The sequence below is a fragment of the Hypoxylon trugodes genome (assembly GCF_022578975.1).
Source record: "Hypoxylon trugodes strain CBS 135444 unplaced genomic scaffold F4822scaffold_1, whole genome shotgun sequence".
Taxonomy (NCBI): Eukaryota; Fungi; Ascomycota; class Sordariomycetes; order Xylariales; family Hypoxylaceae; genus Hypoxylon; species Hypoxylon trugodes.
Window position 1 is genome coordinate 3657249 of NW_026250016.1, and position 12999 is coordinate 3670247.

The window sequence follows — 12999 nt, forward strand, 5'->3', positions numbered from 1 at the left end:
GCCTGAGAGCATCCAGTCGGGTAGATGACACCCAGAAGTGTTGGTTGTTTGTTCTGTATACATGTCTTTGAGTTTCTTTTCTCGGTTTCTTTCACCGTTTTGGTTTGTTCCTCGGCTCATTATTTCTAACGGATTGTTCGTAAAACATGATCATTTAAATCCCCTGGGGACAGACAAGTATTTAATAGATTTTACGAGTCGACAATGAGTTTATTGTCAAAGGAAAGTTTCTTCCAAGGACGTTGTCGTCATGGCGAAGACTTGTATATACGCATAGGATTCCTCATTCTTTCGTCATATGGACCCGTCCGCCAATCACTTTTCTTGGCAGGGAGGTCCCCTTATACAGCGATGCAACTAAAAAAGGTTCTAGAGCCTCAATCTTACCTTTGTCTACTACAAGTGTAAAGTTAAGTTGACGGGTTGTCACTTAAAGGATAACTTAGTTTGTTAGGAAAAGGGGGTTTCGATCTTCGGCCTTACAATTACCAATGCTATGAACTGAGGCCGCAATTCCGATCAACCCCGCCGCTTTAAACAAACCTAGAGTATTAAGGTCTCAGAACCTATCCTAGTTTCCTTCGATTGAGTTGCTACGAGTTGTAGACAACAATATCTCAAGTAGTTAGTCGAGTTGCCTTTACCCCTATTCTTAGAATACGAATCACTCAAAGAGGTGACATACTTATCGTCTCCTTAGAAATTCACATTGTTGAATTTATTACACTTTCTTTGGGTTTTATTGTTTTTTATTCACTCCCTTGTCTACAATCTTGTCTATGAGCACCCCAATACACCATTCCTAACATCTCACCTTCCTTTTCCTGTTACTTAACCACGCTTGTCCTTGTTCTTGTCTACATTCTCTTCCCCGGTCATCTTCCGAAAGTCGGAAGAAAACGTAGACATGATCTCAGTCATCCATCTGATATCCCTCCCAAGAAGGTAAATGTCCCTGCGCTGACTAAAACAGTCATCACACTTCGTAAAGAAGGTAGAGGAACGTCCTTCAGAGACGTTGCCACAAGATCCAAAGGTGTCGAGAGTACACATGGAGCAGGGGTATCGGAAACTGGGGTCCCTACCTACCTGGTGCATACCGAGGGTGCACCAGTGGACACGGTACTCCTGAATACACATTGTGTGTAACTTGAAAGTCCTAAAGGTACTTACGTACTAAGATTAACTCGTAGTCTTTGAGTAAAGCTGATACTGATGATTGATAATCAAAGATTGATGTTTGTAAGATACTAGATTTTAGGGTTCTTTGACTTGCTGGAAAAAGCAAGAAATCGTGGTTTCCTGCAGCGCATTTATAGATGGGACAAGGCGTGCACACATTCACAAAATTCGGCGACAACAACATTGTTTGAAAACAGGAAAATGCTGTCTCAAGCGGTCTATATTCGGACACGCGGGCTGTTTATGGACAAGTATCATTCCCTGTGTTGTCTATTGTAGAGAAACTTCAGTCTTGTTGCAATGGTTTGCTCTATTTCGCCTCCTTTTTAACTGACTGTAAGTCTTGCTCACAACTTGTATATATATATATATGAACGTGTACCTCTTCTCTCTACTACCTTACTCCGTCTCTAGTCAACAGCCTAGGTAGACGTAGTAGAGTTCTCAGTCGTATTCGAAGCAATAATCCATGTCAGAAGCGAGCTCAAGGTATCGGCAATGGTATCTTCACCCTCCTCATTCGGATATATGCCATCCTTCAAGTAGGTATTCGGAAAGGGGTATATATCATTGACGTAAACAGGCGAGTCGGTCGTATTTTGCTCCGCAGCCCAGTCCGGAATCATGTCGTTGAGTCTCTTCACCGGGTTCATATTTGCTGGTAAGGGGACCACTGTGTCGACCTGGAACCTCAATTAGCAACAGACTACGGATTGAAGTGGGAAGTCTGAATGCTCTTACAATGATCTTCATATACTGATTAATCTCTCGCATACTCTTGACCATATTCGTATACGCTTCCACAACATCCTCCAATCTCCGACCCTTTGCGATATCATCCGTGCCAAGCATGAACATAACAATATCTGGCTGTGTATCATTGAGCCAAGTATCGATATGATCATACGCGATATCAATGGCAAGGTACCCCGAATGCCCCTCATGATGTTGCTTCTTGAAATCCGAGTCCGCCGTATCGCATTTCTGGGTATTGTTCACCGAACCCACAAACTCGATTTTGTCCGTTAGGTTATTGGCTTTGAGATCGTCCCATAGCTTCGCTCGCCAGCACGTTATTTCGGTAATACTGTCTCCTAAAGGCACTTTTAACGACACGTTAGGACAACGCTTGAGGAGGACGTAAGAATCTGGGTAGAATGAACCTCACTGATTTTTAATTTCTCCTGGGCTAGCACGGCGCCTATTAAGCTGGCTGCTGCTAAGATGCCTCTGAATTTCATGGCTGCGAGAAATGGACAGAAAAATCAGGCTGGGTGCGTGTATACAAGACGATCGAAGCTCGAGGACGATAAGAAGATGAATATTAAAACTTAGTTAAGTCAACAACATTTTATTACTACTTTGAACTGATCTACAGTTCGAGAATCAGGTCGCCATCTTTATTTGAATCTACGAGGGTATCCCACTACCACAGAGAGCTCCGGGTGCCTCCGAACATCAAAACCGGTAATGATATTCGAGCATCATTTTTGTTGCTGGAGCAATAATTTGGATGGTGATGATTGACGGTCGTGCGGGGTAGGTGGTAGGCATTCATTGAAGGTATTCAAGGGTTATTTCGATGAAGTCTTCATATAGCCTGAAAGAGAATATGGCCACCGGAAGCTGTTGTGGCATGGTTCTGCTACACACTGGAGTTTTCTTCTATATCGTGTCCATGGTTCCACTTTGCGACTATGCTCGGGGGTCACTGTTATGAACCGGATATTTATCAAATTGTAGAGGTCTGGGTGTATCCATTAATCTGTGCTATATATTTTTTGGTATGATATGTACTGTGAATATTTGGTTATTAATAAGGTGATGCGATTGTGGATTGCTTGTATTGACTGCGCTTATATGCTTGCACGTCGAGGCGCCATTGTCCTGCGCAATGCCTTCTTCGCCTCAGTTTCCTCAACTAATGGAAGCACGCCATCTTCCTTTAGATGATCAAGGAAATCCTTTCCAAACTTATATCCTAACCCGTAGATTTCGTCAAATTTCCCAAAATCGAGGGTTCCATACTCATCAATCGGCGGTCGCATGTAAATGCATCCCGGCATGTTTTTGGCTCGTTCCAAAGCATCTACACTCGACACGTAGGCTAGTCGAGCCTGGATTTCTGCCAGGGTTGGGGGATTTGGAGTGCTTGAGAAAGGATTCCACCGGTTGAAGAATGCCCAGAATCCTGACAGCGAATCTCCATAACTTTGCGGCGTATCGTCGTCTACAGCTCCCACATCAATAGCGAAAATGACTGAAGCGCCAAGAGATTTCATATGAGACACGGTCAAATTGTCGATATATCCACCGTCCAAAAGCATGCTGCCTTCGTCGCACAATGGCGGAAGCAAACCAGCCAATGACATGGAAGCTCGGACATATCTCCAAGCGTACCCACTGGTATGGATCTCGGCTCTGCTTTTGCTGATATTTGTCGTGTTGCAGTAATACTCCAACCAAAAGTCTTCAATTTGATGCTTGCCAAAGGTCTTGAAGATTCCGCGATTGAACTCGTGGCCGGTTGTGTAAGATGCAGATGGATATGTTAGGTCTAGGGCGAAACGCCACATGCTTGCCATTCTTCCAGCAAATTTCTTAGCGAGACCAAACATTGGTACTATATCGGCATGACGGGCGTAAAGAGCTCCGATGAATGAGCCAATTGAGGTACCACCAACGATATCGATAGGGATGCCGGCCTCTTCCATAGCCTTAATAATACCGATGTGTGCGATACCTCGGGCCCCACCCCCACCGAGTACAAGACCGATCGATTTGCCGCATAATCTTCTTGCAAGTCTCTGAAAGTCTCCTTTGTAAGGAGCGTCTGGCGAGTAATAGGGCCTCTGGCGGATCTTTTGAACTGTATACTTTTGTATCTCGGCTTGGAGAATTTGCACACGCTCCTTTAGGGTCGGGCCGCCCTTCCTTGGAGGCGGATGCCCAACAATGTTTGGTTCGAAAGCCATTTGCAAATGATAGTGGCCACCATTGATCCAAACGCGGTTTCTAAGCCACGTTCTTGCAAGGCCGGGGGGTGAGTATCGGTCGGCATGCAGGAGGACCAGCGTTTTGCGGGCGGTTGATTTCATACCGAGCATGAAACGCTCGTATTCGCCTATTTCGGGGGAACCTTCAGCCAGGCCAACGAGAAGGATACAATCTGCCTGTGTGATACATGTTTGGGTCCAAGGTGAGGTCACAGTCGTGTCTAGTAGATTTATGTTAGTCTCAAGCATGACCAAGAAGTCAATTGAGGTGAAATGCGTAACATATATGAAATGGTCAGGAAAAAATTAGAGTTTTATAGCCTTCATCGACGGCGCTCTGGATGTGAATTGCTCATCATACCATTGGGAGAGAAAAAAAGGAAAAAGAAACTTCAAATAGCGATGGACTTACCGGCAACATAAACAACCAATCCGTACTTCTCTTCAAGGTCGGCAAGGTAATGGGATAGTTTTAATTTCCCCATCTTGTTAAATGCGTGCTTACCGAGATGACTGAGAATTGCGGCTTGGTTGAGAGATGTGGCACCATTTGGAGTACCGACTTGCGCTAGGGCATTCATTAATCGATTTGCGAATTCGACGATCGGAATGCCGGACCTGACTGGAAGTATAGCAACAGTCCTTATGTTGAGCGTTGATGAAACCCTGTTGATCGATGTGCCAGAAGTAGCCTCTTTTCCGTTTAGATTCGATGGATCATCGACCAATAATCGCATTCGGGCTGCAATAATCTTCGAGATCTTGATAGTGATATTTGGATGCTCCTGGGCCAAGCTGTTGAATAAGGTGCGAGGAAACTTGACCAGCTCTGTGGCGCGGATAGCATGAAGGGTTCCCGAACGTGTCGACTCGGTCATGACCTCGAGCTCGCCAACACTATCCCCTTGGCCGAATTCCGCGCGAACATTCATCCCACCGTCTTTCCGATCCTCTACTAATCGCAATCTTCCGTTGAGCACAAGGTAAATAGCCTCGCTTTCTTCATCCTTATGGAATAATACCTGTCCAGCATTGACTTGGACCCATTCAAGAGCGAAGTCAATGTGTAGGATGAGCCTCGGAAGTAGACTTGTTAACCTCTTTGCCATTGTTAGAAGCACAATTGGGTATCTTTCTACAATCTTCTCTAGGGTCGCCCTTGGTATGAAACCAACATATACGTCTGTCTTTGCGATAACATCGATGAAGGACCTGTACGAGGCAACCGTGCCAATGTAACCGGCGAGACCACCTGGCTTCACGAGTCCGACACGGCGGCGTTCTGACCTAGTATTCCTCCTCGCATCAGGCGTGCTTCTATTGCGCTCGGAATCTTTAGCTGGACCGAAGGAAGATGATCGACCGGCAGGTCCTTGGGATTCTGCTCTATGCATCGCAGTTACGGACGTCCTGCTTGAGGAGCTAAGGATATTACTTCCCGAATCTTCTGAAGGGACACAGATGTCGAGGAACCCATCAATGACGTAGTAAAGACCCGGACTTCGTTCACCCTGCTCAACTAAAACAGAACCTTGACGGAAAAAGACGATTTCCACATCATGTTTCATTTCTGAAGCGAGATACTGGACATTCGGCGTACCTGACATTGAAATGCCTCCGGAAGTCATCGATTCAGCATCCCAGTCCGTCGCACCGTCGAAGGGATCCATAAATCCGAATGCATTGTTACTGAACACTGCTTTCTGTCTTCTCTGATCGTATGAAACGAGCCTTGGTGACCCTTCTGTGGATCCAGGACCTCTGGATGATGATCCGCTAGTGCTCATACCCAGGGCTTTGAAGACACATTCTAAAACAGACACTCGAAACAAGTTGTCTTCGTCCACAGATTCGCGAGGGTCAATCGATAGACGAGCCCGTTTCTGGGTCGCGAAAGGATTAAATGCGCGTTGAGCCAAAGGACTAGATTCCTCTCCCCGGAGCAGATCCGCTGGGTGGAATGACTGCGTTATTGGGATTTCGAGTGTTCCTGGCGATCTTGCTCCTCCACCACGGGCTATCTGGACGTTGGCTAACAGATCGCCAGGGCTAGGAGTATGGATGGAGAGGCGTTCCTGCGGAGGTACTATTGTAGATGCCACGACGGACTGGGGCCGAGCACGACTCATTGCTTGAAGTGCTGCTTCTTTGCGCAGAGTCGTCGAGGACCTACGACGACGAGCTGTTGCTGATGCATTATGTAAAGCAATTCCTTTACCAGTTTCCTCCTCGCCAGCTCTCTCCCGTTCTTGTTTGAACTTCTCCTTTAAACGTTCCAAAGCATCACCCCGGAGGAGATTGGGTAACTGGCAAGTCGTGTAATGAATCATATTCTTCTCCGTGTGGAGGACTTCATTTGTTAAACCAAGATAATTATAAGCTGTAGCAAGAGTAACGCGCTGAAACCTTGACAAAATGACGTGAACAATATGAGCAGTCGCTTTAGGATACACTCGAATTAAACGACGGAAAGCACTCGCGGGTATAATTGCAATAGTTGTGTCAACCGTTGCTCTACCGATGATATCGGGATGAACAGACACAGCCGTTCTCTTCAGAGCAGGACGGTGCATATTTCGAGGCAATGGCGAGTCATCCAAAGATATGGGAGGGATCTTTGGTAATGTGGTTTGATTTGGAGAAGAGGGCGTTGTAACCTCCGATTCTCCTGCCAACCTTACATGATCAGAATCGGTGGCTTCCGTCAAGAAAATTGACATATCGTGCGGATGCTGAAAACCTGCACTAGACTGACGTTGATGGACAGAAGGCCCACCAGTTCCGCCAGGCTCTAGTCCATCTTCGGATGGTAGCTTCAGCTTCACATCTTCTGTGAACAACGACATGATAGAGAAGAGCGACGACATTGGGTTGCCATTTCGGACTTCGGTCAAAAGCTGATAGCGTTGCTGGCCAGGGATAGACTGCTCATCTTCAGAAGACTGCATCAATCCCTCGTGAGCAAAGGTGGTGGACCGAGAAGATGTGTCCGAGTTAGAAGACTTGACAAAAATTTCAACGAGTCCATCTACGACAAGACAGAATCCCTTCTCCTCCTCTAGGTTTAGTGTCTCGCCGGCGATTAATTTCCGGGTCTGCATACTCCTGGTCAGTTCATGAAACACGGGTCGCTCAAGATATCCAAAGATCTTAATGGCGCTGAGGAATTCATCTAGATAATTAGTCAGGCCAGGCTTGGCACCTTCCTCGTGGCTTTCTGGAAAAAGATCTAACTCGGGCTCCTTGCGTTGTGGTTCCGGGGGAAGGCGAGAGTACATGTTCAGGTAGCGATATCTCACAAACCATGTGACTGCCGAGAACATGAGGAACAAAATCAGCGCCCTGGTTTGAAAAATTAGCATTACCGAGGCTATGAGAATAAAGTGAATAATTACAATGTCGTGGCATTCATTGTTACTGTCAAGCTCGTAGAAAAGAGCGTGAATAGTAACGTGGGCACCGATATTGTTGTGAGCTTCAAACTCCAGTATAAGATTGTCGAGAGGATGTGGAGTATGAAGAGAACAAATCGAGCCATCAGGCCAAGCCACGAAGAGGAACCTTGAGCTCGTGCGACATCATCTACTTGTGTAACAGCGGAAGCTACAGCAGCTGAAGAAGTATTCGCAATAGTCGATACGGCCTGCGAGATAGCCATCTCGACACTGGTGACGGTGGACGCATCCATGATCGTCGGTGTGCGACGAGCGAAGGGAGAAAAAAAAATCTATTTGATTGATTGAATAGCTGAATTATATCATGATTAGAAATATCATCCACCGGTACGATGTAATAACCAATTTCTGGCTCTGTCTATTGACTGGCTGGAACTGGAAAGATGTTTCCAGAGGGTTCGTGGCGCCAGAGACATCGGGGCGGGATAGATTATAATAAATCGAGGATATTATTTAGAGGAAAGAAAGCTCCGAGACATGTGCTTTCGATGGAGCTTTCGTTGGTTTTTTGAAGGTGCTCATGTGGGCCTTCCTCCTGACCTATGATTACGGTAAATTTCTTTTCCATGGATAATCCGAACCAGCCACAGCTAGTGAATTGTCCTTGTTTATTGTGTACCTAGATATGTGGCTTAGGTAATCGGCGTAACCTCCACAGGTTCCATCCAAGGTTGAATTTCACTGGAAACTGCCTAGGATACTAGGATGGATGTACAAACCCAATGTACTTTTAGGTAACCCCGCCAAAAACTTTAGGAGCCACACCCCACGCTCAGGTCATAAAGATTTCCATCATTGAACAAATTTGTGATTCTCTCTTGCACATCACGAAAAATAATAACTAACCAGCATACTTCGACACGACGAAGCGCATATTTCCCGCGACAACATCGGAAAGAGTACGATACCCATATATATCCTGCGAAAGAGAAAATAACTCTTGGATTTACGACTCGCAAACAACTTTTAACCCCGCCGAAGCGCGCGATCTCGGGCCAACAACCGGCTTTTTCTATCAGACTATCTTGAAATTGCCTACCGCTACTGTTGCCCAAGATGTCGTTGACAAACTGTCGCTTCTACGAGGAGAAGTATCCGGAGATCGATAGCTTCGTCATGGTCAATGTCAAGCAGGTTTGTTAACTACCACCGCATAATATCTCGAGTTTGCCTAACTGAGTTCAGATCGCCGATATGGGTGCTTATGTCAAACTCCTCGAATACGACAACATCGACGGCATGATTCTACTCTCCGAACTTTCCCGACGTCGTATTCGAAGTATCCAGAAGTTGATCCGAGTCGGACGCAATGAAGTTGTGGTGGTGCTCCGTGTTGACAAGGAGAAGGGTATGTGCGGCAAGAAATATATAATCACGCAAGGGCATAATCGCTGATGGACGTTAGGATATATCGATCTTTCGAAGCGCCGAGTCTCTCCGGAAGATATTGTCAAGTGCGAAGAGCGATACAACAAGAGCAAGATGGTTCATTCGATCATGCGCCACGTTGCCGAGAAGACGCAAACTCCTATCGAGACCCTCTACGAAAGCATAGCTTGGCCATTGAACAAGAAATTCGGTCACTCCATCGACGCATTTAAGCTCTCCATAACGTGAGCACCCCTGTGTTTGTCGCATTGCCTGATTATTATTAACCTATAAATAGGAACCCTGATGTATGGAGCGATATCACATTCCCTAGCGAACCGGTGGCCGAAGAGCTGAAATCGTACATCGGAAAGCGTCTTACTCCTCAGCCTACGAAAGTTCGTGCCGATATTGAGGTTACATGCTTTGAATACGACGGCATCGATGCTGTGAAGGCAGCATTGAGAACAGCCGAGGCGCGGAATACCCAGGACAACCAAGTGAAGGTTAGACTTGTTTCTCCGCCGCTCTACGTTTTGACGAGCACGTGCCTAGACAAGAATGTCGGTATCCAGCGGTTAGAGGAGGCTATTGTCGACATCCGCAACAGCATTACGAGCGCGGGTGGCCAACTTGTCGTCAAGATGGAGCCGAAGGCAGTTACAGACTCGGATGATGCCGAGCTACAAGCATTGATGGAGAAGCGGGAACGTGAAAACGCGGAGGTTAGCGGTGACGAGAGCGTTAGTGAGAGTGATGACAACATCCCCGAGACTGTCTAAGTCGTCTCTCTGTTGGTAGTATGATTTCAATAGGTTACACCGTAAAGGGGTATATGGCTAGGTAAAAGGTACTATAGGTGCCTGGCGGTCTTGACATTCATGGAACATAAAAGTACCTGGTGCCTAGCATGCGAATAGAGCATTTTGTTTTCGGAATGAAATAAAATACGCAATACTTCGGAATTAGTATCCTGCTTGGTTGCTTTTGTAAGTGTTTAATTCTTGATATGAACGCAAATTGTGGCATTTCGATATTTGAGACGTGTTGGTGTGTTGACACGAAGAAGTGATGCTCTGGAAATCAGTCCTGTTTGACTTCATTTATCTATTTATCCAATGTTCCGACTATGACTAAACAAATATCTTCTTAAAAGAGAATATGCGTATAAGATCTACTATTCACTTTCGCCGGTGGAGACATCAAATCGCGAAAGATTTGAACTTATTTGAACTTACTGATCAAAAATCAAAAATCAATCCTTACCATATTTTAACATTTTTGTTTCCGTTTCCTGCGAAGTCAAGATATCAATCTAGGCCAGTCCCTAGAATGACTCACGCTTGATGGCGTTTCGGCAGCGAGTCGGTAGATTCGGCTTCCGACTATTCGCATTCGCAACATGGATTCCAGTCATCTCCATGTTCAACCACTACGTTGGAGAAGTTGCGTGGATTAGCGGCCCCTCGATGTATCCGTACTTTAATGCGGAAAAAGACCAAACAACACGGAATGACGTAGTTATCAACTGCAAGCTCAATGCCCAATACGGGTTGCGGCGAGGCATGATTGTTACCTTTTGGTGAGTACCAATATACAAGGCCTATGCATCTATATTCTCATGCTTTCATAGGAACCCATGTGACCCAGAGAGCTTAGTGGTCAAGAGAGTCGTTGGACTGGAAGGGGATGTCATAAAACCGCGAAGTCCGTATCCTGCTTCCACTGTCCGAGTGCCTCTTGGGCATGTCTGGGTTGAGGGTGATGGAGGTGAGCGCCTAAGCAGAGACAGCCACGATTATGGTCCAATTTCGACGAACCTCATCGTTGGTAAGATCACGCATGTTATATGGCCATGGCATAGATTTGGTAAGGTACGCTGGTGGGAATTTGCGGGAAATATTAGAAATTAAAAGAATAACCACGACAAGACTCCATGCTCTCTCCTAACCCTGGTGCATTGTTGTATGGACGTAATAAGATGCGTAATGAGTCGCGATGAAAGAGTGTCTCATACATGTACCTAGGTAGGTACCCGTAAAAGCCCAGGACCAATTCCTGGTTAGGTGCATTCCTACAGCGCAGATTAAGCTCAGATAAGCAGATAAGATCGTTTAGTTGGGTCGGGTCGGCGGGTCGGCGCAAGTTTTCGATAAACCGCCCGCGAAAACCGATACGACCGATTTAACTAGTGCTAATATTATATCGAAAAAAATCCCACCAACTCCAGTATTCTTGAAGTTTTTTAACTTTCTCTTTTCGGATCCAATTTGCGATACCCAGTCGTCCTAGAGTGCGCATACTCCCCGTCCGACACCAAATCCCAAGTTTTCCGCTAAACTAGGTGATGTTTATCGGCGAACAGACCTCGAACGCCTTCGACAGTCACTAAGACTGGCTCAACCACGAAATTCTTCGGCTCTAGGAAACGATGGACCTTCGGGGCACAAATCTTTGTTGTCAGGTATCACTTCTACTACGCAGCCATATGGTCATAAGATGACCTTCGACAATGGGGAGGTGGAAGGCCGCCCACCCTATATCCACGTGAGTGTTATCGCTGCGCCAGGGTTGATAGCTTTCGAGACTAATTCTTTGTGTCCCTAGTCCATGATCGCCGGAGGACTTGGTGGAACTACTGGTGACATGTTGATGCACTCGCTCGATACCGTCAAGACACGACAGCAAGGCGACCCGCATTTCCCACCCAAATATACCTCGTTAGGTTCATCTTACTATACAATATGGCGTCAAGAAGGAGTTGCGCGTGGTCTATATGGAGGTTGGCTTCCAGCGATGATGGGCTCTTTTCCCGGAACGGTACTCTTTTTCGGAACGTATGAATGGAGCAAACGGCATATGCTAGACTATGGCATTCAATCGCATATATCATATTTGACGGCTGGTATGTATCGAGCGTATTATCGACACAGGTCGGATAACCGTTGCTAAAACATGACCAGGTTTTCTTGGCGATTTGGCCGCGTCCATAGTCTATGTACCTTCTGAGGTATTAAAGACCCGTCTCCAACTTCAAGGGCGGTTCAACAACCCTCATTTCAAATCAGGATATAACTATAGAGGAACATGGGATGCCGTAAGGACCATCATCAGAACAGAAGGGTTTCCAGAACTATTCTCTGGCTATAAAGCAACACTATACCGAGATCTTCCATTTTCCGCGTTGCAATTTATGTTTTACGAGCAATTCCAGAGCTGGGCCCGCGAATACAAGAAAAGCAGAGAAATCGGAACCCGATTGGAACTTCTAACTGGAGCAGCTGGCGGGGGGCTAGCTGGTGTCATCACTTGTCCTCTTGATGTTGTTAAGACTAGATTACAAACACAGATCGATCCAATTCCTGCCATAAACAAGCCGAAAGACCGGGTAGTAGCTAAGGAAACGACATCGAAACCTGTCCAATCGCCATCCTCACCAAAACTACAAAAGCGACCCATATCAACATCATCACCTTCGACACATACGCCAAGGCCAGGCGCTATCCCATTAGACGAGGATTCAATATTAAAAGGTCTCAAACTGATATATAAAACAGAAGGAATCGGAGGGTGGTTTAGAGGAGTAGGGCCACGGTTCGTGTGGACAAGTGTACAAAGTGGTTGCATGTTGTTTTTATATCAAACCATTTTACGAAAACTAGAGGTATGGATTCCGATGGAGAGATCCGACATCTCAAGTTAAAACTTGAGGAAAGGGAAGGCCTTTGGTTTTGGATTTAAGGAGGGTCAAGAGGCATTAGAAGGCAGGCATTGTACAAACAACTCAGCACACATCCCGCATGGCGTTGAAAGGATATATGGACAAAGAGGAAAAGAATAGACTTATGATGAATAGAAATCTCCAACTTGTTAATTTATTATGAAGACGAGATACGAAGTTTTTAGGTAGTTCTGAATAGATTTTTGGGTGGATGTACTACATTGTATATACAAATAATTATATAAATACATATTCAACTAAAAGTATGCTTAGGTAA

The 12999-nt window shown here is 45.8% G+C and overlaps 5 protein-coding genes across 5 annotated transcripts; 3 read left to right on the forward strand and 2 right to left on the reverse strand.

Annotated features, from left to right (window-relative positions):
- Positions 1–1580: 1580 nt before the first annotated feature.
- Positions 1581–2749, reverse strand: F4822DRAFT_37060 (carbohydrate esterase family 3 protein). Its single transcript, XM_051456261.1, has 3 exons — positions 2351–2749; positions 1924–2285; positions 1581–1865 (listed from the first exon to the last, which is right to left on the reverse strand). The coding sequence occupies exons 1-3, from the start codon at positions 2421–2423 to the stop codon at positions 1605–1607; spliced, it is 696 nt and encodes a 231-aa protein (XP_051319884.1). The 5' UTR covers positions 2424–2749; the 3' UTR covers positions 1581–1604.
- F4822DRAFT_37052 (lysophospholipase NTE1) lies at positions 2731–8137 on the reverse strand. The gene is made up of 3 exons (XM_051456260.1): positions 7574–8137; positions 4591–7520; positions 2731–4399 (listed from the first exon to the last, which is right to left on the reverse strand). Exons 1-3 carry the CDS (start codon positions 7864–7866, stop codon positions 3039–3041), a joined length of 4584 nt encoding a protein of 1527 aa, XP_051319885.1. The 5' UTR covers positions 7867–8137; the 3' UTR covers positions 2731–3038.
- A 161-nt stretch (positions 8138–8298) lies between these two features.
- Positions 8299–10200, forward strand: F4822DRAFT_387097 (translation initiation factor 2, alpha subunit). Its single transcript, XM_051456777.1, has 4 exons — positions 8299–8767; positions 8819–8981; positions 9039–9246; positions 9300–10200. The coding sequence occupies exons 1-4, from the start codon at positions 8690–8692 to the stop codon at positions 9781–9783; spliced, it is 933 nt and encodes a 310-aa protein (XP_051319886.1). The 5' UTR covers positions 8299–8689; the 3' UTR covers positions 9784–10200.
- On the forward strand, positions 10201–10952 carry F4822DRAFT_387098 (LexA/Signal peptidase). Its single transcript, XM_051456778.1, has 2 exons — positions 10201–10583; positions 10635–10952. Exons 1-2 carry the CDS (start codon positions 10348–10350, stop codon positions 10912–10914), a joined length of 516 nt encoding a protein of 171 aa, XP_051319887.1. The 5' UTR covers positions 10201–10347; the 3' UTR covers positions 10915–10952.
- Positions 10953–11133: 181 nt separating this feature from the next.
- F4822DRAFT_387099 (mitochondrial carrier) lies at positions 11134–12956 on the forward strand. The gene is made up of 3 exons (XM_051456779.1): positions 11134–11548; positions 11609–11906; positions 11965–12956. Exons 1-3 carry the CDS (start codon positions 11501–11503, stop codon positions 12702–12704), a joined length of 1086 nt encoding a protein of 361 aa, XP_051319888.1. The 5' UTR covers positions 11134–11500; the 3' UTR covers positions 12705–12956.
- Positions 12957–12999: the final 43 nt, after the last annotated feature.